Source organism: Aythya marila (genome assembly GCF_965140915.1).
Source record: "Aythya marila genome assembly, chromosome: 2".
NCBI classification, from domain to species: domain Eukaryota; kingdom Metazoa; phylum Chordata; class Aves; order Anseriformes; family Anatidae; genus Aythya; species Aythya marila.
The window spans coordinates 27,123,268-27,151,033 of record NC_139043.1 but is presented as its reverse complement, the minus strand read 5'-3'; the positions used below and the strand labels follow the sequence as shown (position 1 = coordinate 27,151,033).

Here is a 27,766-nt window from a genome sequence, read left to right as displayed (position 1 = left end):
ACAGTGAAAAGATGGAAGGATGGTGAAGTCCTGATAGGGATAATCGTGTATGTTGAGTTCATGGAAAGAGGCTTGTGCAAGTACTGCAAAATTACTGAATTCTGTTTAGCATTATAAAGTACTACCAACCTGCTAAGAATTGATTGTTCTGTCAAACCATTTCTTCAGTTTTAGCATCCACATTATGATTGTCATTATCAAAGACCACCTTGAAACGCTTGCTGTTCCTGGCACCTGCTATTTGATGATGCATTTCAGATAGGCTTTAGGAAATATCTAAAGCAGCAGTATTTGTTGCAAAGAAAATAATAAATTGTACTAATAAAAATTGAAAAACTGTTGTGAGGTACTGGGATACAAAATGTCAGCAAGTGAGTCAGAAAAGGCTGAAATATCTATTAAGAATGTGAAAGAGTTGCATTTCTTAGAAGAATAAAAAATATCATAAATTCTTAAATTCTTAAATTCTTTTATCCAGGCAATATGTGAGAAATAGCATGGGGTTATGTGAAATGCCTACTAAGATCACAGAATCACAGAATTTCTAGGTTGGAAGAGACCTCAAGATCATCGAGTCCAACCTCTGACCTAACACTAACCAGTCCTCCACTAAACCATATCCCTAAGCTCTACATCTAAACGTCTTTTAAAGACTTCCAGGGATGGTGACTCCACCACTTCCCTGGGCAGCCTGTTCCAATGCCTAACAACCCTTTCAGTAAAGAAGTTCTTCCTAACATCTAACCTAAAACATCCCTGGCGCAACTTAAGCCCATTCCCCCTCATCCTGTCACCAGGCACGTGGGAGAACAGACCAACCCCCACCTCGCTGCAGCCTCCTTTGAGGTACCTGTAGAGAGCGATAAGGTCGCCCCTGAGCCTCCCTTTCTCCAGGCTGAACAAGCCCAGCTCCCTCAGCTGCTCCTAATAGGACTTGTTCTCCAGAGCCCTCACCAGCTTCGTTGCCCTTCTCTGGACTCGCTCGAGCACCTCAATGTCCTTCTTGTAGCCAGGGGCCTAAAACTGAACACAGTACTCGAGGTGCGGCCTCACCAGAGCCGAGTACAGGGGGACAATCACTTCCCTAGCCCTGCTGGCCACACTGCTTCTTATGCAAGCCAGGATGCCGTTGGCCTTCTTGGCCACCTGAGCACACTGCTGGCTCATATTCAGCCGACTATCAACCAATACTCCCAGGTCCTTCTCCGCCTGGCAGCTCTCCAACCATTCCTCTCCCAGCCTGTAGCTCTGCCTGAGGTTATTGCGCCCCAGGTGCAGGACCCGGCACTTGGCCTTGTTGAACTTCATGCAGTTGACCTCAGCCCATCGGTGCAGCCTATCCAGATCCTCCTGCAGAGCCTTCCTACCCTCGAGCAGATTGACACACGCACCTAACTTGGTGTCATCTGCGAACTTATTGAGGGTGCACTTGATGCCCTCATCCAGATCATCGATGAAGATATTAAAGAGGACCGGCCCCAGCACCGAGCCCTGGGGAACGCCACTAGTGACCGGCCTCCAACTGGATTTGACTCCATTCACCACGACTCTTTGGGCCCGGCTATCCAGCCAGTTTCTAACCCAACGAAGCGTGCGCCAGTCCAAGCCAAGAGCAGCCAGTTTCTTGAGGAGAAAGCTGTGGGAAACGGTGTCAAAACCCTTGCTGAAGTCAAGGTAGACCACATCCACAGCCTTTCCCTCATCCACCAAGCGCGTCACTTTGTCATAGAAGGAGATCAGGTTCGTCAAGCAGGACCTGCCTTTCATAAACCCATGCTGACTGGGTCTGATTGCCTGCTTGCCCTGCAAGTGCTGTGTGATGACTCTCAAGATAATCTGCTCCATGAGCTTCCCTGGCACTGAGGTCAAACTGACAGGCCTATAGTTCCCCGGAAAGGGGATAAAAGGAAGCTGTTCAGAAACTGGCAAAGAACATAATCTAATCAGCCAAAAATCTGGATGTAGAAACCATATGCCAGGGCTGCTGGAAATTTGCTTGTTTCATTTCTGTTGAGGACAGAAAAGAAAAAAAAAAAAAAGAAAAAAAAGTTTGACATCTGTAGACGATCAGATATTAAAATGGATTATGGACTTCAAGAATTTAGTGAACAAATGAGAATTATAGTCACTTCCAGAATTCCCAGCTTCACATTACAAAAAGCAGAAGATAGAACATAATGATTCTTTTTTTTTCTTTTTCTTCCCTTTTTTCTTTTTATGAAAGTAATCTCTATCAGGCATAATCACCAGAAACAGAATGGACGTGCCCAAATGTGTGAAGCATAGCTTCAGTATCCTGAACTGAACCTTTAACTGCAGAGATGGGTATTGAAGCATAATTGGCAGCACTGTCTGATTTGAAAATGTTCCATTCTCCCTACCACTAGCTTTCCAGTCCCACAAATCAAACTGACTGTAGCAGAGGCTTTGATGCCATCAGTCTCAGTTTCTTTAAAAGCTGATAAAGCTTGAAATTTGGAAAGTTTGTGTTCAGCTTTGAAATCAAAACTGCCTCCAATCATATGTTTGTATTCTACCAAAAGTAGGTATCATGACATCAAAATGTTGTTGTTTGTGCCATCTGTTGCTTGTGTAGTTTTTGTAAAATGAGCGAGAACTAAGTGGGGTTGTCTGCTCTCTGGCAGTTGGCACTCAGCCTGGGAGCTAATGCCTGGGAGTACAGAATTGTTAGAACTTCTGAATCTGTACATGAAGATAGTAGAGGGAGTTTGGTGTCATAGATGTCACTGACAAATTTGCTAGGGCTATTAGAGGTTCAGAATACACTGTGTTCTATGAAAAATGCAACAGTCTGCCGATGCCTCTGTACTCAGAGATATTACTAATTAAAAGAACGAAAAGACAGGTACCGCATCTGCTGAAAACTATTCTTTCTTTAGAAAAATTATATCTGAGTATTGAGTCAACTGGAAGTGAAATCCCATAGAAAAAGCATTGTGGTGACTGAAGAAAAATAGCGCAGCAAAAAGATTTGTGAGCTATCCACAGTAGCAGTAGCTGGTAACAGCTCTTTAAATGGAGAAATAACAGCTGATGGAATAATTAAATATGGAATTTTAAAATGATTTTTGCAAACTATTAGTGTGATTCTACCCTGCTACAGTTTAGGTGACTGAGACAACATTAGCTGAAGTTACTTTGTTATAAGCAGTATAATTTTTTATTTTTTTTAATAAGAATTCTGTATCTAATATACCAGTAGAAATAGAATTTTAAGACCTGTGGCAAAGAACAACCAGTTAACCAAATAGCTAAGATGTTAAGTAGCCATCCACAATGTTTGTTCTGGAAGTATTTTAGCCAATTATTGAAAATGGAGTGTATCCAACAATACGGAATACAGAAGGAGAACATCAGTATTGTGGAGAAAAAACAGACTCCTTAGAAAATGCTTGAACAGAGAGAGAGAGATGGGTCACTACATGTGCACTGCAGTTTTCAATACTTTGTAGCAGGTAATTGCAACTTCTTTTTAATAGGATAATTGAATCTTATTTTTTCTTAGGGATTGGAAGGTCCTTTTGGCCCAAGGGGACCTCGGGGACCTCAGGTAAGGGAACTAAAAGATATCAAATAGAAAGAAAAAACATTATTTTCTGTAAGTCTATTCTACATAAAACCTGACAATTCTGTGGAGAGCAGTATGTTTGGTGCCTGAGGCACCAAGATGTCAGAGTCTGGCAAATTTTGGCATTCAAAAATAATTTTCAAAGAAAAGTTCTTGGCTGCTGCTGCTTGAAGCTTCTCAGAGGTGAATTGTGCATTCGGGCTTTCCAGCTGCAGAACTCTCCTCCTGCCCTTAGTGTAAAATCATGCCCATACATACCCTAACATGTTAAATTCCTCTCATCATATATGTTTCTTGGAAACCTGAACATGGTCTTCCTGAAATACAAGGCAGCCAGAGAGATAGAATTTTGTAGGAGAGACTAAAATCTGACATGATTAATTAAAAACCTGGGAAAAGAGTAAGAAAAATTATGCAATTTGTATGGAGTAGTAAGATACCTTTTCTGTCAGCATTGGTTAATGAATATTAACAATACAGTTCCAACATGCCGGACACTTTACAGAATATGAAGCAGACCTTAGCATTGTGCTACATTGTACTGTATCCTGCTCAGGCCAAATTCAAGAGAAACATCACATACATCTTCAAAGGAAATTCATTCTCTACTTTGACTTTTGTGTAGGGTGTCAGTGGACCTCCAGGTGAGCCAGGTCTGAAGGGCATTCAAGGCAGCAAGGTAAGATGTAGACACGTGTGTGTAGATGTTATATAAGGAGAGAAGATGCAGAAAATCTGCATGGGATCTTTATACTGTGCTATCTTTTCTCCTCAGTAGTTTTTTTTAGTGGTGTCCCTTGTACAAAAATTACATAGATCACCTGCACTGTGCACAGTAGTGTCATCATGGTATTTAGGCCTTGTCTCATTGGGACATACAGCCTGTGCTCCACCTGGGTCCTCGAGCCCAGCCATCAGAGCTTGGGAGAGCATTTTGTAGGGCCACAGTCGGGTGCTACTTGGGACCTAGAGCCACAGCAACTGAATTTGGAATTTAAACCATCTGAATATGTCTTTGCTTCTGCCATCATGTGGGAAGTTTTTTCTAGAATATCTCTGATGCTTTGTGCTTAAACAGTGTTAAGTGATTTTAGATGGTGGTTATAAAATATTGAGATGGAGTTTTTAAAGTCATTTATTATACTGCTTATATACTGTAAAAGTTCAGGACAACTTTAAAATTGGTAGGGGTGTAAGATTTGGTGATGATTAATACCTTAGTTATATTGAAAATAGATCATTTGGAGATAATGACTACAGCTTGTCAAGCAAAACCAATTAGATAAAGTATCTGATTAATTTAGGCAGTCTTCTGATTTTCAAACCTTTGGCAAATTGCTTTATGTGAATAGTTATCTTGCCCATAGGACAGCTATTAATGTCATTGTTCGGTACAGAAAGATCTTTTATGTATCAGTTTGAAAATATGGGGTCTAATGACAAGGACATTTTACTACTGCATGAATAATAGAATGCCATATCTAAGTTTTACCAGGCAACTGAATTCACATAGAACAATTTGCCAAGGATGCAACATTTATACATTCATGTTTTGTTTCTTAGGCAACAAGTTAATTTGAAGATTCACAGAAATAAACTTAGTTGTGGGAAATATTTATGGTAAAAAGGTTGAAATACTGGCATCCACCATGATTTTCCTCTTCCTGACAAGTGCTTTTTCATACTTCTTGTGTCTTCATCTTTTCACAAAATGCTTGATTAGGAAAATTGCTACAGAATATTTCAGAAGTGAGGAAAGAAAGAGGATAAAGGGTCTGAAAGAAGCTATTCATGAATGTGGTGGAAAAGTCATGCCTCTCTTTAATTTCAGCATGGCAAATGACAGTAATTTTTTTATCTGTCATTTCACACTGATGAGTCCAAGATAGTACTCTAGATACTTTTGTTATACACTAAACCATATTTGTTATATGTTATTTGTTGTTCTGTCAGTCTTTTTATACACTTACCTATCTGTAAAATACCTGAATCTGGCTCTCTATAATTCTTCTAACTGGGTGCAATATTTATGGCCTCTTTTCATTTTTTCTGCAGATTTTCAGTATGGAAAAGTTTCCTTGTTTCTCAGCTTCCAACTCAGCAACTTGCTGACTAAGATCTCTAGCCAAGGTTTTTCAGGCTCAGACATCTATGATAATAAAAACACTCTCAGACAAGTTTAATTGCACTTATGTAATTACACTAAAAGCTAAAGAATATAGAAGAAACATAGAGGTTATCTGTCGACCTTACCTAGTGCCAAAGCCAACCTTTGGCATTTTGGAGCTTATCTGAGAAGAGTGAAAAATTTTTCAATGATCACTACAGATAATCAGTAGTTCTTCATAGCTTAATAAACACCCATTCAGCTGGTAAAGGTCAAGGCCTTTTTTGGTTCAGACACATAGTGATCTTTCCAATATCTTTTGTCCTTAGAGAAAGATTAGTCAATTGCTCTTTTAAAATTAGTTTTCATGACACATAATACAATATATCTGAAAAGTAGCAGTTATTTATAACTGTCTCATATAAAATAAATAAGACTATTCTTAGTGCCCTTCCTTGTACCCGTGGCCTTTCCATGCTAATACTTTCTGCTTATTGAGCTGAGCTAGTGCCTTCAGTCTGGTTTAGCAGAGCTGAAGGCAGTTTCATGGCATTAGTATCAATATAACATAATGCAGAACACCACTGCTGAACATTTATATTCATTGTTTGTGGGCCATGTTGAGGTTTGAAAGGAGAGAGTCAGTTCCTCAAAATATAAACTCCAGATCAAGTTCAGCCTACAGATGTTTTGGGTCTCATTTGTGAAGTCTACTGTTCACTCAAATATCTGGCCAGTTCGGTGCATCCCTGACCGTAATGCAGTGCCATACCCCTTCTGCTTTGCAGCGCCGGGTTGCAGACAGTTGGGGATGGTGGTGTCGTCTGTGCTGCTGGCTCTGGCAGCCATCAGCAGGAGAGGGTTGCTGGTATTGCAACTTTAATTTATTTGCTTAAATGTGATATGTCTGAAGCAATGCAGCATAGAGTCCAGAAACATCATCCAAGAAATTACTGGAAGGAACTTTTCATTACTTACTTCCTTTGTCATCCATCTGCATTCTCTTATTCTCTCTTAAAATGCTGCCTAATCTGTCAGGGTATAATTCTTGCTGTTTGCACAATATGATACTGCCTTATTGTATTGCCAGTGCTCAGTTGAATGGTTTGCAAAGTCCCACAACTTGCATTGAACAGCTTTCCATTTGTAGCGTGTTTCCATGTAGACACCAAAGTTTAGGGGTGTTCATATGGAGCTGAACCTCATCTTTAACCTCTGAAAGTCTTTCTGATGCACTTTGCAATCAGCCCTTATCTGTAATAACCTCTTTATTACAAAACTAAACTGTGTCACCTTACTTTTGCCTTCTTTTCTAGATTCATATATGAATTGTAGAGCACCCTATATCCTGCATAAAACACAGCTCAGCATATTAACTAAAAACAGCTTTTGCTATTAAGCAAAATTTAAAAAGCTTTCTCTATTTGCACTTGTGCAAAGTTATAGCATCTCAAATAAATATAAATAGTTTTATTATGATATAAACTTTTTCCATAAAGATGCTGAGAGATTTAAAATGACAAATTTAAACTCTGCTTCTATATAAATAATAATACGTTAACTCATCTTTTCCTTATGCCATATTGTTATTAATTGCCCTGACTAAATATATTTATATTTAACCGAATGTTGAACTTACATGATAAGAGGAAACTTACAACTCAGTATAAAACACAATCATTTGAAAAGAAAAACATTAGAGAGGAACAGGAAATTTCACTACTAGTTAGGAATTGGGAACTGGCTAATTTCACTCTGTATCTCTTGCCTTATAAATCAGTCATTTTGGACCTGTTCCCTGTTGTAGGTTTTTTTTTTTTTTTCTTGTATTGACTTTCCGATGTTTATTGGCCATGTTTCACTAAAAAGATGTTAAATTCACAAAATAACAATTATATTGTTAATGCCAAAGTGTACGTTATCTTTTCTCTCTCACTAACTTAAAATACTGAGAAAGAATACCATTCATAGCTGTGCTTTATATTTTCTTACAACTTTGCTGAAGGTCATTCACTTTAAGGCATATTTCAGCTTTATCAACCACAACATGTTATCTGCATTCTAACATGAAACAAAAACTTACATCAAAGCATATTACATACTCTATCCAGCTATAGAACATATAAATAAAAATAAAAAAATAAAAATTAAAATTAAAAAGAAAAAGCTTTTGTAGTTCTTTTGAAGTCGCCACACCCAATTTAATTAAATTGCAGAACTTCGATTTATAACCTTTACCCGTGGTAAACACATTTTTGACTCTTGTCACACTGCAGCTTGTAAGAGTAAAGAACTAATTGTGTTCCTTGTCTCACCATGAAAGCATAGTTGGCCTACACTACTATTTTGCTGGCTGATGCAAACAACAGTTTCCCAAAGACAAACAAAGAAACAAAGAAAAGACAGGATCTCATTTACAGAAGGATTAAAAGTACTAGAAATATAAGGTCAGCAAAGAGAAAAGCCATGCTGTGCTTGGTTCTGCTCCAGTAATATCCTATATTGCTGCCTGGATTGCCAGGAGCCGGCTAGATGGCTTGTTAACAGATGGTTTGTTGATTAAATCAGTAGTGTTTGCTTTTGCTAGGCCAGCTTCTCAAAGATCACGTTGAAGTTATTACAGGAAGGCATAGGCTTTCGTAAGGGGACACAGGAGGTGAAGTTAGTATTCTCTGTAGATGGAAACAAAACATTTACTTGCTCTGTAAATGTGATATATTCTGCCCTAAGCACCAATGTCCAGAAGCATGATCCAAAGAGAATCTCATCTCACTTCCAATGTTCTAGTAGTCTGCTTTGTGTGATTTAAGTACTTCTCTTCTACATATCTCTTATCTGCATTGGCTAATACAGGAAAATAGCATTGTAGCTGGCTACGGCATTTACTTTCATCGGATTTATTTATCACCTCCTATATTACATTGTTATATTCTACCAATCTAAGAGTGAATTCTAAGAGTGAATTCTGAACATTAAGAGTGAATGTAATGCCATTTATTTTGATCAAGCAAACTTCTCAGTCCTGAGTTTTTGCTGCTACATTTTTGCAAAGCTAAAGTATCTCATTGGGGTTGAAAACATAAAATGTGCGGATCCACATGTTCCTAGTATTCTTGGAGTTAGATAAATGAATTTGCAACATGCATATGCCTATTACTGAGCTTTTCATTAATTGATTTAGATACTTGCTTATTATATATATATATATATATATATATATAAAGCATATTCCGTACAATTGCACAAGTGAGGTTCTGTAAGAGTGTTTGTATTCAAGGCAATTTTGAAAATCTGTTAGTGAGGGACTGAATTTTCAGAAGTTCAGTGGACAATTTAAAAACAGAATGATTTGGTTACACATTATAAAATTGGGGCATAAAATCAGGAAGTGGACGTGACCTGTGTAGTTAAGGTAGCCACTCAGAAGGAAGTAATGAGCAGGGAGTTGGTATGGTTATCATTTCAAAAATAAAACTGGGTTTGTTTGCTTAAACTTTTAGACCAGCTACTGGCAATAAATAACACATTTCTATAAACCCTGATATATTCATGGAAAGATTGAGAACAACACATTCTTTAAAAGCCACTGTTAAAGTGAGTGCCTTTAACAAAAACTCTCAAAGAATTACCAGCTAAAGTTGTAAGAACAGATGAGTACTCAGACTTTAAAGGAGATAGTTAAGTTTGAATGTGGATATTGAAAGCACTTATTTCCATGAAAACATCTTGGGATAACGCTTCTATGAAAATTCCCTTGTTGCATATTTCCCTGAAAATGTGTCCCAGAATGAACTGCTAAGGATTCCTGCTTCTCTCATGACTTATAAATTCTTTCCTTACTTATCTGGCAAGTTATGTGTTTCCCAGGAGGCTGAACAATACAGTTTCCCTATAAAGAAGTGTAGTTTTGGTGTAGCACAACTACCTCAGAAATATTAAATATCAGTAATATATATTCAATATCTGTATCTGTTTCCATTGTTGTTTCAAATGTTTAAAAAGATCATCATATTTGAAAGCATATTTTTCACTATAGCTTATTTGTTATATCTTAGTCATTAATAGCTTTATAGACTCTGACATACAGACTTCCTGTTCCTTGCAGGGTGTATGTGCGTTCCTAAAAGTAAAGAAGCCATTTATGCTGGCACTAACTGGTATTTATCATAACATAGCAAACTGTTTGCTGGGGGGTAGACTTTTATGTATTTTCCAAGCTTAAAATTGTACAATTTTAATATGTAAAAATTTTGAGTGGATTTGAGTGGAATGTTAAACAAAGAGAATGATTACAAAGAAGCTACTTTGAAAAGTAGAATTTTCCTTCTGACTGTAGGTAATGTTATTATTGGCAGTGCTTTACTGTTTTAATAAATTTCACATTTCTTGTAGCACTGTGATTGTAGAAGTTAAAACAGAGGCTTGCTAATAGCTGTATGAACATATGACTGATATATAGTCTTTAAAACAGGTAAAAATAGTTTAAGTTCCAATTTTGCATCTTGTCTGGAAAAAGGCTCTTTTTTTTTTTTTTTTTTTTTTTTTTTTTTCCCCCATCATTAATCTTCAGACATCCTCCCCTATCAAATTTTCATGCTACTCTACATTCTTTTTATTATAATGCCTACTTAACAGTGTCTACACCGGTATCTATTGAAAAACAAATAAAAGCTGCATCAAAGCTGGTTAAAGGACATCAGTTATTGGAGAGAAAACTAGATAATGTTTTCATCATGGTTAAATAAGAGCTTTTGGAAAAATGTTAACTTTTCTGAGACTTCCATCGAGACAATGCATGCATTAGCATAGCCCTAGCATGTGGGTAAACTTGAGCAGGAACAAATAAATTGTAATAGGAAGCATTCCCCAGAGTTATTGTCGTTGGAAAGTTCTGTCAGAAGCTGTCAGAAATAGATATGAAACACAATGTCTGTTTGGACAACAGGCCAAAAAATAAAAATAAAAATTGGAAGACACTTTCCAAACACAACAAAGGGGTATGGTTTATTGTTTCAGCTGCATTAGGAGGTTGTTATTTACCTAACATTGGTTTTCAGAACGGAACAAGTTCCTACACGATTTCTTAGGCTTAGTTTTGACAAATGTAGCTAGTGTGTTTAGGGGCTTTTGCTGTGTCCAAAGTAGCCTGCTTACACCTAGTAGGCTAGCGTGCTGCTGTTTTGGTTTTGGCTTTGTTTGTTTGTTTGAATCTGATATATTTATTTAATATTTTTCAAGTTTGCACATATCTTTTGCATTTTTTCTGTGTGGCATGCTAATTCATCCTGGCACAACACACACCCTAGGCTGCCTTTTCCATGATAAAGATGACGACTGAGAATTTGAAAAGCTAACACTTTGCTCACTGCCTGGCCATGGCTGCCACCCCGTACCTGTGTGAATGAGTGAGAGGGCACAGGAAGGAAGCACCATGTCAAAACATGAACCTGCAGCTCTGCCTGTAGGGAAAACAGTGAGTCCAGCAGCAGCTACAGCTGGCTTGTGTGTGCATATGTGTGCATAATTTCTTGCAGTAGCAGTGGGAGAGGGCACCGCTTGTGTGTGTGTTTCCTGGAGGAGCCTATAGCTGCTCAGGCTGGAAGCCAGAGTGGGGATCCACCTCCAGCAGCTGTCAAAGCCATATCATCTTGTCAGCGTGTGAGTTTAGTAGGAGGAATGATAATCACACTAGCATGTTTTAAGTAAATCTTGCAACATACTAAAAAGAGTAGTGGCAGAGATTCTTAGTGGCAATAGATAAAGTACATGTAGGAGAGAGAAAAGCCAAAGCAACTGCTTTGTCACCTTATGGACTTCCCTATTCCTACAAAGAAGCCAAGTTGACCAAAGCCTTTTGAATCAAAAGGAGTTGATTTCAGTAGGCTTTTGATCAGACTCAAGAAGTTGGAAGGTAGCAATAATCAACTATTTATGTTGTGTCAGTTTTCCAGTCTGCCACTCTAAAAGTGCCAGCATTTACAGTGGTCTGTGTCTAATTCTTTCTGTCAGAGGCACCTCTGCCTTGAGGTGAAGTCCATTCCTAACTTTATGATATACAGACCCTGAAACTACAAGAGGCTGTACCTGTTAGCTCCACTAGTGAAGCAGAGAGCTATTGGAATAAGAGTTGGTGGTGAATTATGGGAGGCTATGAGCTGAAAGGCAAATTATCTTGGGCTTTTTTTTTGTTTGCTTAATATTCTTCCAAAAGCCATGTTTTGTATATCTTGATGACCTTTGCAAGAAGTACAGCTGCAGATAAACACAGCAGAAGTGTCTCTGTCCTGGAGGGTGTCTATGCATGGAAATTTGTTTGCAGAACTTTCTTCTGAAACCTTAATACAACAGTTTTACCTGTGTAGCTCCCATAGGGATGCCTTTGCCTGGGAAGCAGTGCACACCAGCGGCACTGGACTTTGCTGGTACTGTTCGGCCAATGCACTTCTACATGCTAATGCAGGAGCTGAACTTCCACCAATGCTTAGCTAATTGTGATCTGTCAGCATTGATGAAATTCAGTAGTCAAAATTGCTATGGTTGGAAATGAAATGGATGTTTCTAAGTCACAAAAACCCTTCTGAAAATGTTGCTTGTAGTGTATATCATTTTCTAAAGAAATAAACATTTCCTTACATATTTTCTCTACTTCTTGTCTAAACAGAATCATCCCAGAAAGCCCTGAAATTCAGCTAAAGTACAGCAGTGTTAAAACAGAGAGCTTGAAAAGAGAATTAAAGAGGATGCAAATGCTAGCTTTAGTTGTATTATTCTTGGCCTTCCCTAAATTTCCTGCTGATGGGAAACGGTTAATAAAAATTCTTTTTGATCAGCTGAATCTAAAGGACAGCATGTTCAATGCTAAATTAATTCCACGGATGAGCTGGAAGTCTAGATGATGGGCCATTTGAGGAATCTTTTTATTTTATTTTATTTTTAGTGAGTTTCAAAACAGACACAGGAGATAAAAAAACAGCTATGAACAAAACAGGCCAACTGTATCCCATAGAGCATCAGGCACGGCATTGTTAGCAGGTTGAGAGAAGGGATTTTCCTCTCTACTCTGCACTGGTGTGGTCTCACCGCAAGTACTGTGTGCAGTTTTGGGTGCCACACTCTAAAACTATTAGAGAATATCCAAAGGAGGGCTACAAAGATGAAGACTCTGATCTCAGGCATTAGAGTTTGCCTAGAGATTTCCATGGGTAACGTGTCCCTCATAGCAACATAGTACATGTAGAATAGCTAAACTCACAAAGCTATTCTGCAATTTGTCACTTATGACTTAAAGCTAGTGCACCTACTCCTGCAAAAGGCAGGTTCTTAAGATATTTTCCCTCTAATTTCTCCATTATTTAGAACAATTATTTTCCCAAACTATCATATTTATAAGGAATTTTAAATAATCTTTGAATTTGCAGGTCTTCATTGTAAGTGAATATAACATACAAATATGAAGTCTTGAGGCATACTGTTGTTAAGATGAAGAGATTGAAGTATTTTGGAATTTTGTCCCAGCAATATTTCAGATTTCATCCATTTTCACTTACTATTATACCTGAGTTTCTGTCTAAACATTAAGCTTTGAAGAAATTGTTAGTATTTAGTGTTTAGTGTTCCTACATAGAAGAAACAGTAGGTGTTTAAGCACACAAGTAGGTCCACTGAGATCATGCTTAAAGACCTTTTCTATATCAGGGTCCTAGAGCAAATGCACGTAGGGGATATCACAGAATCACAGAATTTTCTAGGTTGGAAGAGACCTCAAGGTCATCGTGTCCAACCTCTGACCTAACGCTAACAGTCCCCACTAAACCATTTCCCTAAGCTCTACATCTAAATGTCTTTTGAAGACTTCCAGGGATGGTGACTCCACCACTTCCCTGGGCAGCCTGTTCCAGTGCCTCACAACCCTTTCAGTGAAGAAGTTCTTCCTAACATCTAACCTAAAACTCCCCTGGCTCAACTTAAGCCCATTCCCCCTCGTCCTGTCACCAGGCACGTGGGAGAACAGGCCAACCCCCACCTCGCTACAGCCTCCTTTGAGGTACCCATAGAGAGCGATAAGGTCACCCCTGAGCCTCCTCTTCTCCAGGCTGAACAAGCCCAGCTCCCTCAGCCGCTCCTCGTAGGACTTGTTCTCCAGGCCCCTCACCAGCTTCGTCGCCCTTCTCTGCACCCGCTCAAGCACCTCGATGTCCTTCTTGTAGCCAGGGGCCCAAAACTGGACACAGTACTCGAGGTGCGGCCTCACCAGAGCCGAGTACAGGGGGACGATCACTTCCCTATCCCTGCTGGTCACACTGCTTCTTATGCAAGCCAGGATGCCGTTGGCCTTCTTGGCCACCTGAGCACACTGCTGGCTCATATTCAGCCGACTATCCACCATCACTCCCAGGTCCTTCTCTGCCTGGCAGCTCTTCAACCATTCCTCTCCCAGCCTGTAGCTCTGCTTGGGGTGATTGCGCCCCAGGTGCAGGACCCAGCACTTGGCCTTGTTGAACTTCATGCAGTTGACCTCAGCCCATCGGTGCAGCCTATCCAGATCCTCCTGCAGAGCTTTCCTACCCTCAAGCAGATCGACACACGCACCTAACTTGGTGTCATCTGCGAACTTACTGAGGGTGCACTCGATGCCCTCATCCAGATCATCGATGAAGATATTAAAGAGGACCGGCCTCAGCACCGAGCCCTGGGGGAGGCCACTAGTGACTGGCCTCCAACTGGACTTGGCTCCATTCACCACGACTCTTTGGGCCCGGCTATCCAGCCAGTTTCTAACCCAACGAAGCGTGCGCCAGTCCAAGCCAAGAGCAGCCAGTTTCTTGAGGAGAATGCTGTGGGAGACGGTGTCAAAACCCTTGCTGAAGTCAAGGTAGACCACATCCACAGCCTTTCCCTCATCCACCCAGCGCGTCACTTTGTCATAGAAGGAGATCAGGTTCGTCAGGCATGACCTGCCTTTCATAAAGCCATGCTGACTGGGCCTGATCGCCTGCTTGCCCTGCAAGTGCTGTGTGATGACTCTCAGGAGGATCTGCTCCATGAGCTTCCCTGGCACTGAGGTCAAACTGACAGGCCTGTAGTTTCCCGGGTCTGCCCTCCGGCCCTTCTATATATCATAGCAGTTGTACTGAACTTTTTAAATAGATCAAGGTGCAGACCCTATTCATCGCAGGGGTTGTATTGTGTGAAGTGCATGGATTAAATGTGTATTTGTGAATGGTTGTCTGGATTTGTTTTGATTTGGAGAACTGCCAAGCACTTAAATTTGTAATTGATTGAAAATCATTACCATATTAGCTATACAATGTTTTAATCAGAAAATTACTTAGGTTAAATTAGATCTTAATAATTTTCTGAGTCAGTGGTTTTAGAATATATCTTCCAATGTGTCAGAACTAGTATTTGTAGTATCAGTCTGTGTCAGGTTCTCCAGGCAATGAAATTCAGATCTTCAAAGGGTTTTATCTGCCTCGCTCCTGCTTATGACTCTAAATACCTGTTAATTTGGGGGATCTGATGCTTGTTTTCACTAGAACCTACATTGGCTTTGTTAGAAACATATTCAGCTAACAAGAGGAGCTGCAGTCAAAGACAGTAGTAAGAGCAACAGTTGTGATATGCAGCCTTTGCTACTGGAAAAATCTTTAGTCCTATGTATAAAGCATAAACACAGATTGATTTCCAGATACCTGTCTTTCTGGCAAGAAAAGGAGTGAAGGAAGCACATACCAAATTATTGAATAAAATCAGGACCAAAAAGATATGATGAGAAAGAAACACATTTTGAATGGCGTTATGACTTTATTATCTATCCCAGAAAATTGTATGGCCAGGATATTGGCCATGCTACTAACCAAAACATTTAGTTTTAAAACAGTTGTGTTTTGTTTTGTTTTTTGTTTGGTTGGTTGTTTGGTTGTTTTTTTTTTTTACTTTAAATACATATTTCTATAGCCCTGAATGGTTGTGATGGAAAGATACTCTGGGAGAATTTGATTATGAAAAGAGACTATTTCTTTAATAATCTCTTTCTGTGTTTTTTTTTTTTTTCTCTAGGGAGAACAAGGTCCTATAGGTCCCTATGGTCCGCCAGGACTCCCTGGTGTTGGACAGCCAGGACCCAAGGTAAGTCTCAGTTATATGTCTGTTAAAGTGCTAACTGTGGTCAGTCATTTTTTGGATGAAAGTTCTCATCTGAAGTTTTATCAAACTCAAGCTCTTATAATCTTGTGTAGTACTGGTTTGTGCATTTGTATAGAATGGAGATGACAGAACTGCTTTTCCTTCAACCCCAAGTTTTGATTATGATTCCACTGAAAGAATAGGCCAGAAATAATGCCATTTAAATGAGGGTTAAATACCTGAGATCAAAGTCAAGCACTAGCAGATGATTGCGTTAATGAGTAATCATTCTTCAAGGCATAGAAATACATCTCAGTCACTGTGATATACAATCAAGTGACAGATTTGCTTTACTATTTTTCACTATGGGAACTGATGTTCTTATATCCTTTGCAGTTGGCTTGAGGACTGAAATACAATGTAAGGTTCTGAATGTTAACTAAAATGTACTTTCAAATGTTTCTAAATTATCATTTATGTTTGTTTTACCTCAAGAGATATTGTTTGATTTCAGAATTTTCTAATGACACGATTAAGTCATCTATATATAAATGTTAAACTTTTCAAAAGCATGAAGGTGAATTAAGACTGAACTTAGTAATATTCTTTTTCACAAGGGCGCTCCAGGTCGAGAAGGTAAAATTGGACTCCCGGGACCTCCTGGAATTGGTGAGCCAGGATTACCTGTAAGTCGTGGATAGATGAATTGGAAGTGAAAATAAATAAGTCTTTAATAAATAAGACTTTAATTGAATGACAGCAGCTATATAGGGTACTGATTCCATAAGCCAATCTACATAGTCTAGAGCAGCAGCTGTGCCAGCCTAATATAGCAACAGTAATTGTGCATGAATTGCTGGAGTAGGAGAATTAAGTCATGTCCAAATAAGTTTTGGTGAAATAAAAAATTGCATGGTCCATGTGAGCGAGATTACAGCATACAGTTTTCAGACAGACATGGAGTTGTATACTAATAGGCATACCCTTACTTGTTTGAATTAAGGAGATCTTTAAAAAATGTTTAAAATCAAATTTTAAGAAGGTAAAAATCCAAAGTCTGAGATGTTCCTCAACTCCAGTCTGTAATTTGAATTGCATCAGAAGCAAAAATCCAAATTATATGCTTTTAATTACACCTTTCTCTTCTGAATTACAGTAAGTTACCTTTAGCAAGCTCTTTGTAGCTCTGAGAAACAGTTTTCTTCTAATAGCCTCCTTGGAAGCTGCAAAGCAAAGGATTGTACTCCTTCTTCCATTGTTAAGTTAGTGCTTGCTGGTGGCTCTTTTTTCCTGCTGTATAAAATGTGTAGTTTTCTTACTTCATTAATAATCAAAAGATTGTTAATTAAGAAGCCACAAATGTAGATGATTGTTAGAATTCATTCTAATATTATTTTTGAAAGTCTCCTTGTGACTATAAAATATATTTTTTCACAAAAAATGTAGTAATATTTTTATTTAATCAAGATCATCCTTAAAAACTCTTCAGTAGCTTTAAATAATAAAAGCTGAATTTTCTGGAAGAACCAAAAATACTACAAAACAAAAGAATTATTTCAGTGTTCATTTAAACAAAAGTTGGAATTTTCTAATTATGTTTAGCCAGCCATTTTGTATTAAAAAAAAAAAAAAAAGTTCAAATTAATGATTTTCATTATTTCAGGTACATGAAATTATAAGGAATAAATTACAAGGCAGTAAATATATTTATTATAAATTAACCCACAACTTCATTTGGGTTTTAAGGATAGAGTCTTTAGACATTATGACATTCAGATCATTTCAGCATTACTTTCTTCTTATCTAAATCCTCCAATTAAGGTTTACTGCACTTCATTTGATTGTCTGGGCTCAGCCAGCTGTTGTGTAAGTGTTGCTACTTATCAGTGCCATAAAAGTTGCAAGGAACTATATTAGCAAACTAGACAAAATATCAGTAAGAAATGTAATTGCTGATATCATCTGATTTTTTTTTTTTCTTTTCTTACAGGGACCACGTGGCCCTGATGGTCTGCCAGGTGAGAAAGGTCTACCAGGAGAGGGCATTCAAGGACAAAAGGTAGCTTTATGGAAACATTTTTTAAATTATTTAATCATAGGACAAATTTGCTTTAGTGCCTAAGCTATTTAAGAGCACTGATCATTTTAGTGGTACAAAATATCATACATGTATGGTAGATCTTGGTCTTCTGAATCACTGTGCTCTCTGAATACCCCTCCTAGTTCAAAAGCTCTATTAAGATAATTACAAAAGAGTTGCAGTGTCCCTCTAAATGTAAGAAGTTAATGATTCTCGTATTTATGTATTTACCAAGATACCTTTTTTCACCAGCATTAATGAGATAAGTAGTCTTCTGAAAGACTATTTAGCTATTTATGTTTTTTATTGGAAGAAAACATTCAGGAAGTATTTTTGTTCTGTCTTACCATTTTTTGGAAGCTAAAACTTGGGTTATATGAGTCTCTGTGGACAGTTACTTCATTAAGGGCACGTGGCAATTTAATATGTGTGAACATTCCTTTTCTTAAAAATAAGTATAAACAAGCAAAGATTTATGGTAGAATCATAACTGGGTTTCTCATCAAAGTGTATCCCTCTTTAAGTGGCTTCAAGATTCTCCAGAGCCTTGAGCTACCAAGCAAAGCAGATTTTTCTTCCTTTTAAGGAAAAGACGTTAGCCATGTCCTTGCACCAGAAGGTTCTGAACTACTCTATCTACTTACAAAATGAACACGTTATCGCATTCTCAAAATGTACTTTCTGACTTCATGGTATTTAATTTTCTCCTTTTGAAGTCCTGTGTTCAACGAAACAATGAATACAGATGAAGTACATTATGAATTGTAACCAAAATTGTAACTTTGTAAAATTGTAACTTTTCTGTAAAACTAATAATTTAGTTGGCTGTTTTTCTTGTTTTTTTGCAAAGGAATACTTTTCTCCTCATTACCCACATTGTGTTGACAAGTTTGTCTTGGATCGTTTCCTTCATAAATTCCCATATACAGTTACAAAACTGTTACTTATTTCTAGGGTGAAAAAGGCTCTGAAGGTGTAGCTGGTCCAACCGGACTGCCAGGTCAATCAATCAAAGGTGACAAGGTGAGACACAGAGTATTTTCCTGATCATATTTATAGTTATATTTATAGTAAATTAATGATGAATTATTCAAACAACAACACGAGAATATGTTTTAGCTTGTATCTGAGGTACTCCTTCAATGCAGCTTCATAAACTTCATAGCATTCATCTATACAAGTTAACTGCACTATGGACGGTATTCTATGCAGCTGGGAGTTTGGGGGAAGAAATTGATTTACTTTCCTCCTAAAATTATCTCAGAAATATTGTACTTAAAATATTTTAAATTAAATATTTAAAAAAATGAAAAACCCTTTGGGTTATCTAGTCTAATGGACCTGGGACAGGCAATGAACACGTTGGCTTCTGAAATTAGTTAGCTTTTTGGCACCCAGGCCCTCAAAGAATGATCCAGAACAATTGTAATTCCCTTGGCCTGAGGAGATTCTGGCCTGTAACTTGCATGGATCTAGAGGATGACTGATGAAAAACGCTCAAATGTCATGTAGAGCAGAGACATTGATCCAAATCTTCCTTCTCATGGTTTAGTGATGTAGCCCTACTCCTACTCCCTGTTTTTTGCCTTCCTGCATTTCCCCATGACTCCTGCTCTCCTCACTATCCCACACTTCTCTTCTGTGAGAGGGGAAGATGACACTCCCATACAGAGTTACCTACAGTTTAGTCAACAGGGAGTGTTTCTCAGATGTGGGAAGTTTGATTTGAAGTTATTCATCTTACTGTTCTGTCAAATGGATCTCCAAGATCTTCAGGGAAACCTAGGTGGTCTGATGTGGCCCATCTGTAAGAGGCATGGTCAATGAACACCTTCCAGACCATCTTGCTCGAGGCTTTAGTTACAGGAAGACTGATTACCTGAGAAGAAACAAACTGTCTTATTCCCATGTCTATGTAGGAAAAATGCAGTGACAGCCAGGGCAGTAAGTGTTTGGGACCATCTCAATATGTAAGAGTGTCTGGTGTAAGTTAAATTAACTATTGCTTTGAAGGGACTGCTGTCCCACTTCCCGGACACCTTTATGGGTCTCTGCCACTTTCAATACCCAAAGGAACTCCTGTAATTCCACTATTCCAGCCTTAAGTGCTGTACAATACCACCTGACAAAGATTTTTCAACAATACTCTCTAGCTCCTCTTTAAAAATAATACCCTCTAGCTGCTCTTTTACACTTGCAAAATTTTCTTCTGAGTGCTGTGCAAGCAACTGTATATTTCAATACAAGAAAATCTGCAAAATTAATCTCAGTCTGGAAAGATAAGCTGCAGATCCCTCTAGATGTGATTGTCTAATGTTACAAATGCAATAGAGTTTGCAGAAAGGAAGAGGTGTGTTAGATGAATTGCCATAAGCAGACTTTAAGGCATTCAAAATTCTCATTTACCTCAAACAGAAGCAGCAAACCTCAAGATCATACAGTCTGGGGACTACCGCTCTGTGTTTAATTTAAATGTACTAATCAGCTAACATAGTTTATTGCAATTTAGCTCTCTGGAATACTTTTATACAATACAGGGTGAACAAGGCCAAGTAGGACCACAGGGCCCAGCAGGACCACCAGGAATAGGCAATCCAGGAAGCCAGGTAAGTTTGAATCAGGAACAGGCAGACACTGAGCTGCAGATATGAAGAAGGCAGCTAGTATGACCTGAGTGAGGTATTTGTCTGTTCCATTGTTAAGTTAGAAGACACCCATAAACTGCCTAGCTGTAGTGTGAAATCTGTCCTGCATTTATTCTAGTCTTTTTATAAAGAATTAAACAGCAGCAACATATAATGAATTTCATCAAAAATACTGCATACTATAACTCCTATTTAAGAAGACTGTTCTTAATTCTAATCCTGTTTGTCTACTCTTGTGGCCATAGTGGATGAGAAAGATGGAAGAGCTCTGTTGCTCTTCTAAGAGCAAATGGCTTTGCTACAAACTTTATTTAAAAAAAAAAAAAAAAAAACAACTATCAGATCAGTCCTACACTTTGGGAATGTAATATATGTATGTATTTGTACATAGTTTTTTGTTTTATACTTCATCAGAGCTCTAATTTTGATTTGAAGACGTTAAAAATCTCAGTGTTTTTGCATTTTAAAAGGCATGAAGTTAGTCTTCAGCGAAAGCATCTTGACATTAATGGTTACAACTGATTTGAATGATTTTAGGATTAAGAAAATAGAAATATGGTGTAATATGCATAATAATTTGCATAGGAGATAAATCAAGTGCACCGCTTGGACAATGACATGTAGGGGCTTCATGAGGTAAGAGTCCACCACATCTGGATTTCAATCCCCGTTGAAGTTTGTCAACAGCCTTGATTAGGTGGATGCAGAACAACAGAAACATCCAAAAAGATATTTTTTTTGTGTGTTTTGCTTTGTTCTGCATTTTTTGTGTGTTTGTTTGTTTGTTTTTAGGAAAGAATATTATTCATGTTTACAGCATTCCAGTAAATTGGGGTTTAGATACTGAGAAACTTCCCATTGGCTTTATCCCTGAATAGTATTTGTAGTCATTACACTTGTAATAAAGCTTGCATTTTGCAAGGCTTGCAATTGTAGTCATTACACTTGGATAAGGCTGTGAAATCCACAAGATAGTGACGAAGATGAGATAAAATATTAACTGAAAGATAGACTCATGATGAATTTAAAATGTAGAAAAATATAATGCATTAACTCATTTATTTTGATTTATAGGGTGTACAGGGTCCACAAGGAAATCCTGGGGCAAAAGGATCCAAAGGTTTTGGTCTGCCAGGTCCAAAGGTAATGGTTAAGATACTTAATATATATCTATATCTATATCTATATCTATATCTATATCTATATCTATATCTATATATATATATAACACTAGGAAGAAGCAGCAAGCAATGTATCCTTTGCCAGGCTTTTCAAGAGTGTGTTTTGATGATATGTTCACCGCTGAGCTTGTTAATTGGAGATAACAATTACTTCTGATTCTTCAAGGAAAAAACACTCATTTATTAAGGTGTTCCCCAGAGCATAAGGCTTCGGCTGACATCCACCCCTTTTTCAGTGTAAATTTTGGCTTCCAAATGAACACAACTTTTTAAACAAAGTGACTTTCAGACATGTTTATATCTAATCAATTTGGTGTCTTATTCACATTGTTCTTAGCATTTTACTAAGCAACTTAGCTGTAAAGCAGCAATGGTTTGGAGACTTATGGCTGATCTCATCAGGCCAATTCTTTTTTGCAATGCTTGTCTGTCCTTCAGCCTTCCATGGTGACCATGAGAGAGAGATGAAACCAAAGTTAGAAACACTAGGAGAGAAAAAAAGAACTTATTTAGAGTTTATTTAGTAGCTGATGCTGCACCATAGCAAGAGGGAAAGGAGGAAGAGAACAGGAAAGTAAGGTAAAAAATTACTGCTGCCAAACTCCAAGCCTCCAGCAATATGGTGTCAGGTGAGAACTCTATGAGGGTGAAAAGGGAATTTGACAAAATATTCAGGAGAACAAATGAAAAGAACTGATAAACTGTAAAGCAGTTGTGTGCTTAGTAATCACCTTGATTGGCGGAAGAATCACAGTAGTCACTCCATCAAAAGCAGGGAGAAATACAGTCATTTTCATCTGGACATTACTTTGGCTTGTAAGTAGCAGTTACAGCAACAGTGTTTAATATCAATGCAGGGAAAATGATGTAGTTCTGCAATACGTTATGTTTGAAGACATTTTCTCTACAGTGAAAAAATACTTTAAAAAGCATAATTGAAAAATTTAATTCCAATTTCTTTAGAAATAGTTTTAGAACTACTAGAAGGAAGAATTGCAAGATCAAAACTTTCCTTTAAACTGAGGTTCTGATTTTTCTTTATTTGGATTCATCTTTCTTACAGTGACAGCAGAATCTTTGATATACCAGTAGGAAATAGAAAATAAAAGATACTTAAATGAATTAAAACAACAAGAAGAAATATGGCATGATTCACTTACACTTTCTATAAATAAATAAAATAGATGCACTTCTACAAGTTATTGGAGTTTTGACAGAATGGGATATTACAGTCAAAAATCACTTGATTGAAAATTGGACCACCTCTATGTGTAAAACAGTTGGTGAGATAATACAAGGAATGAATGAAGCCAAATTATATTCGTGTGTCTAACAGAAGTCTTTTTGTTACTAGGGTCAACAAGGTGAACGTGGACAAAAAGGAGAACCAGGACTCCCAGCAACTGGATTACGAGGACTTAAAGTGAACCTCTTTTTAACTGCTTCTTAGTGTCTTCTGATTCTTTCCCCTGTTGCTGATAAATGAAGTAGACTTTTTTTGCTATATATTGACTATGATCAAAATAATAAGGAATTTCAGTGAGAGATATTCCCTTAATGTCACACTTTAACCCTTTAAACTCAAAATGCTGTGCTAAGGCTCTCACCCTCTCTCCTGAAGTCATTACTGCATCCATAACTGAAAGAGTTTGCCTCCAGTTTTTCTAAGCTATCTCTACAGCCTTCTGGAAGGCTTCTACTATCTCTGTTCCTCTGCAGTGATTAAAAAAGAAAAGAAAAAAAAAGTCTGTGTGACAGCAGTGCTCATACTGCCTGTGTGTTAGAAGAGGTGGTAAACATTTACAGCTTTGACTTCAGCTGCCAGTTTGAAACCTGTATATCAGATCCTTGACATTTCAAGTAGGGCTTCCCCAAAAATTGGCTAAAATAACATGGATATTTTGATTTCAGTGATTTTTCCAAGGATCATGGAAGAAGCATGTTGCAGGAGTAGTTCATATGACATTTTCAACAATTTGTGTCAAGGTCTGTCTTAAAAGTAATGCCTAGACCAGTTTATACAACAAGAGAGGCAGTCTTTAACCAACACGATTTTGGGTACAAGCCAATCTATGAGCATCATTCACCTCATGCAATGCAATATCATTAAGTCAGGTAAACCAAAGACTGTAATGTAGATTCATGAGAGAAATGATTAGATTGGACAGGCCAGTCCAACTGACCAGTTCTTCAATCCCAAATGCTTGACTTTTCAAGTAAATTGCATTCTTATCACATTATCATTGTGCACAGAATAACAAATAGTTTTAATTCATGTTTTTACTTGCTGAAAAATGCAAGTTTATTTAATATAAAACAAAGATTTAAGAAGTAGGTGGAAGGCTTTAAGAGAAATTTAAAGTTCACATTTTTCTGGCTCTATAGAATAATTAACTGGGGATAACAACCTTTACTTGAACAAAAATATTGTATGTAATGAATTAATATTTTAGCGCACTGTTAGAAATATTTTATATAATAATAATAAAAATATGATGTGTGTAGATGCAATTATTTATTCTTCTTCAAGGGAGATATAGGTCCATCAGGAGTCCCAGGAGAGAGAGGGGTGCAGGGAGACCCTGGAAAAGCAGGGGAAAAGGTAAGGAAATATATTTTTCTGCATGTGAAAGCTATAGATGAAAGAATACCAAATTCAATCTTTATCAGTTTACAGGTATGTAGTGACAAGCAGTTCATCCTGGGGGAGGGCATGGGGCAATAGTTCTGCTAGGGAAAAGTGATTATGCTAGTTGGAAAGTTTCCAACAGATTTTATTAACAGTGGCTGCCATCTGAATCTGTAGATGTTTTACCTGTCCTGCCTTTTGTGGGCTACTGATTTTCATTAATTTTCACAATCTTCTTGGAGAACAGATAGCTCGTGTCTTATGGCCTGCCTAGATTTTTTCCTGACACCTAGAAGTCTGGCTCCAGTTGGTGCAACCTACGGTAACCCTCCATCTAGTAGGGTTGTGAGCTGTGGCTGAAGTCCCCTAGCCTGGTACAGAAACTATAAGAAAACACTGAAACCAGGGCTCCTTTTTTCCAATCGAAATTCTGAGATTTTAAGAGAAACTCAACCATATTGCAAAAAAATATCCTATCATTATTTGCCTAAGTAAGAAGTTGCTCTCCAAGTAAAAAGTTGTTTTCTCTTTTAATTCTACTTTATCCAAAGAAAATGAGCTGCTGAGTGAGCAAAACTCAGTGCTTTGGCTGATTGTTGAATGGCTGCAGACAATCCAGTGGTCTCCAAACTCTGCTGCTGTACAGCTCTTAAATGAGGGTGACACCTGCCCAACATATTGAACTGATGAACTGAACATGATTCAGTGCAAGCAAATCAACAGTTTTTGACTGTCTTTAATCAGAAAGTAGCTGAATACCTCTAATAACCATCTATTAAGGATGCAACTTCACATTTTTTTCAGCTGCAAGGGCAGTGCATGTAAGAGTTCGAAAAGTGACAGTCTGAGGCCATAAGCTTCCCACTATGGATAAATACATAACATTTCTGGTTTTACTTAATTAAAAAAAAATGAAATCACCTGCTATTAAAGTGCTTAGAAATAAACCTCTCAGTGTATCAGGAAGATACATCAGAACACAGAGTAGATGTTAAGCTAAGGTCACAGTTAGATTCTTTATTTGGGCATGCTGTGGTTTCTTTTTTCTTTCACATATTGCCATTCTCATGATCATCTTGGTACTATTGCTGTCGTAATTAATTATAAGTGAAAATGTTAGAGTTGAGCAGCTACCTTGTGTATTCAGGACAATGCAAAGAACAGTTGGATGTCTGCAGTGAATAGTGGGCACAGAGATGTTATAGCAGTTTTCTGCAGGTGGGAACTGTCTCACAGAAATGGTAGCCACCAGTATCATGAGCAGGCTCTATAATAACACATCCATCAACAGCTTGTATCAGAGATAGAAGTTAAAACTTCATTTAAATCTATTTTTCATTTTCTGTATTACCTGCAGGTTTTCTGAAGCCAGGTTTTCTGACCAATATTATTCATAAATATTTTTTCATATATTTATATGTATATAAATATACATATTTATATATAAATATTTAGCATGATGTAATATGCAGATTATTTGTGAATTATTTGAAGCAATGTTTCTGGCTAATATTTGAAGCCTGGATTGGCCTTTGGCTATAGAAATGCAGAAAATTACTGCTTCTTAAAAGTTGGTTGTCTCAGAATTGGTCAGCAGACTGTTTCTAATAACTTTGCAAACATTTATCTTCCACATATGAGTATACACATGGAATTCTACTGCAAAAGGAATGTGATTGTAGGAGGTTTGGGGGTGGGAGGTAAAAAGATAGAATATTTTCTTCTTTGACCAGTTTTTTAACTGACATTTTTTGGGAAAGTACTTATGCAGACTTTGTAAGTCCAATCATTGATGGAATCAATACAATGAATTAAATAAAAACTAACCATTTAATCTCTGTTAGGGGGAAAAGGGAGATCAAGGTCCAAGAGGCCCAGAAGGACCCCCTGGCAAAGGAGATGTAGGCCAGAAGGTATGTCTTAGCATGCACACTTGAGAAGCACTATAAAGTTTAGAAGGACTTCTTTTGTAATAGTTCCAATTCTTGCATATTTTTTTCATTCGTTATATCTTAAGTTGCAATTACCTTTTAACTGATGATTTAAAGGAGACAGATATGATCCCTAGCCTGAACAAGTGCAGGAAAATCAGACTATGAACATAGACACTAAAGTTAATGAGACAGTAGAGGTTTTCTAAATGTTTGGCACAGAATTTTCATTAAAGTTAGGTTACTGAAAATTATTTCAGTATGCTGATAGGGCAAGAGGAGGAACTAAAGGAAATTAGGTGACTAATTAGATTTCTAAATATGAAATTAAAAGCCTGGAAAGGTGTATTAGTAGACAAACGAATGCTTTTATCTCCTACCTAGTTAAATTTGGGACTTTTGGGGCAGATTCTAAAAATGAGTGGGATTTCACTTGGAGCGAAGTATCTAAATACCTTTCTAATTGTGGGCATCATGCAGTTGTGAATGAACCTTTGCTGTGATTTAAACAAAAGCTTTGTTTCCATCAGGGTGACCCAGGAGAAAAAGGATCCCAAGGACTGATTGGTTATAAAGGAGTGCAAGGCCCAGCTGGACCAAAAGTAAGCTTGTTCTTTCAGGGTAACCCTTCATTTTGTACATCGTACAAGAATCTATTGGATATATTTAATGTACAGATTTCTCAAATGTCTGTTGCTTTGAGACAACACAAAAATAAAAATAAAAAAAAAAGGAAAAGCAGAAGTAATTCCATCATTTTTCCTGTTTGTCCTGAATGAAATAAGAGTCCTAAGGAGAAAAATAACAGGTAATCATATAATTATAGACCTTACAGTTATGCTCAAGCACTGAGAAGATAAATTTCTAAGGACAAGCATTTTGCAGATTTTGACTTGGAAACATTAACTTTCTATTACAGTATTTTGTGTGTAATAATAATTTTGTGTGTCTCTTAATGGAGAGGAAATTGAAAAAATCCAAGCATTCTGGTTATTCCATTGGCTTTGTAAGTGAGACACACACACACACACACAAATAATTACAGTTAAAAAAAAATCAGATACGCAGTTCAACCAATAGTTATTTAAAGCTTGAAACTCGAACCACAAGAGAAAAAAGTTGACTGTTTTATCCCAAATATTTTCCATCTTTACCTAAAGCTTTACACATATTTTTATAATGTGAAGTGTTGAAAAAACTTTTATCTACTTGTGCAGAAAATGAAACTGTTTAAATGTAGGTGATACTGTTTTGTAACAGGGTGAACCAGGAGAGAGAGGGCCACCTGGAGTAGCTGGATCATCTATTCAGGGGCCACCTGGACCAAAGGTGATTATCTGTATGTTTGCTGGAGACCAGAGATCAGCAAATTTTTATTGCACATTTCTGTCAAAGTTAAAGAATGTAAACTAAATGAGTTAAAATTTATTTTGGAAGTAGCAAATCTGAGTGAATTTTAAAGGTAAGGAGTACTGAAAA

The 27,766-nt window shown here is 37.6% G+C and overlaps 1 protein-coding gene across 1 annotated transcript in view; it reads left to right on the top strand.

The window, feature by feature from the left end:
• Window positions 1-27,766, top strand: part of COL28A1 (collagen type XXVIII alpha 1 chain) — a gene marked incomplete at both ends in the record, with an annotated part of 63,635 nt that overhangs the window by 7,902 nt on the left and 27,967 nt on the right. Inside the window, 12 exons of the mRNA XM_082755060.1 lie at window positions 3,527-3,571; window positions 4,215-4,268; window positions 15,756-15,824; window positions 16,439-16,507; window positions 17,812-17,880; window positions 18,856-18,924; window positions 20,439-20,507; window positions 21,621-21,689; window positions 23,082-23,150; window positions 24,258-24,329; window positions 26,818-26,889; window positions 27,548-27,616. Of these exons, the coding sequence (XP_082611186.1) occupies window positions 3,527-3,571; window positions 4,215-4,268; window positions 15,756-15,824; window positions 16,439-16,507; window positions 17,812-17,880; window positions 18,856-18,924; window positions 20,439-20,507; window positions 21,621-21,689; window positions 23,082-23,150; window positions 24,258-24,329; window positions 26,818-26,889; window positions 27,548-27,616 (795 nt within the window). The remainder of the gene's footprint in view (window positions 1-3,526; window positions 3,572-4,214; window positions 4,269-15,755; window positions 15,825-16,438; window positions 16,508-17,811; window positions 17,881-18,855; window positions 18,925-20,438; window positions 20,508-21,620; window positions 21,690-23,081; window positions 23,151-24,257; window positions 24,330-26,817; window positions 26,890-27,547; window positions 27,617-27,766) is intronic.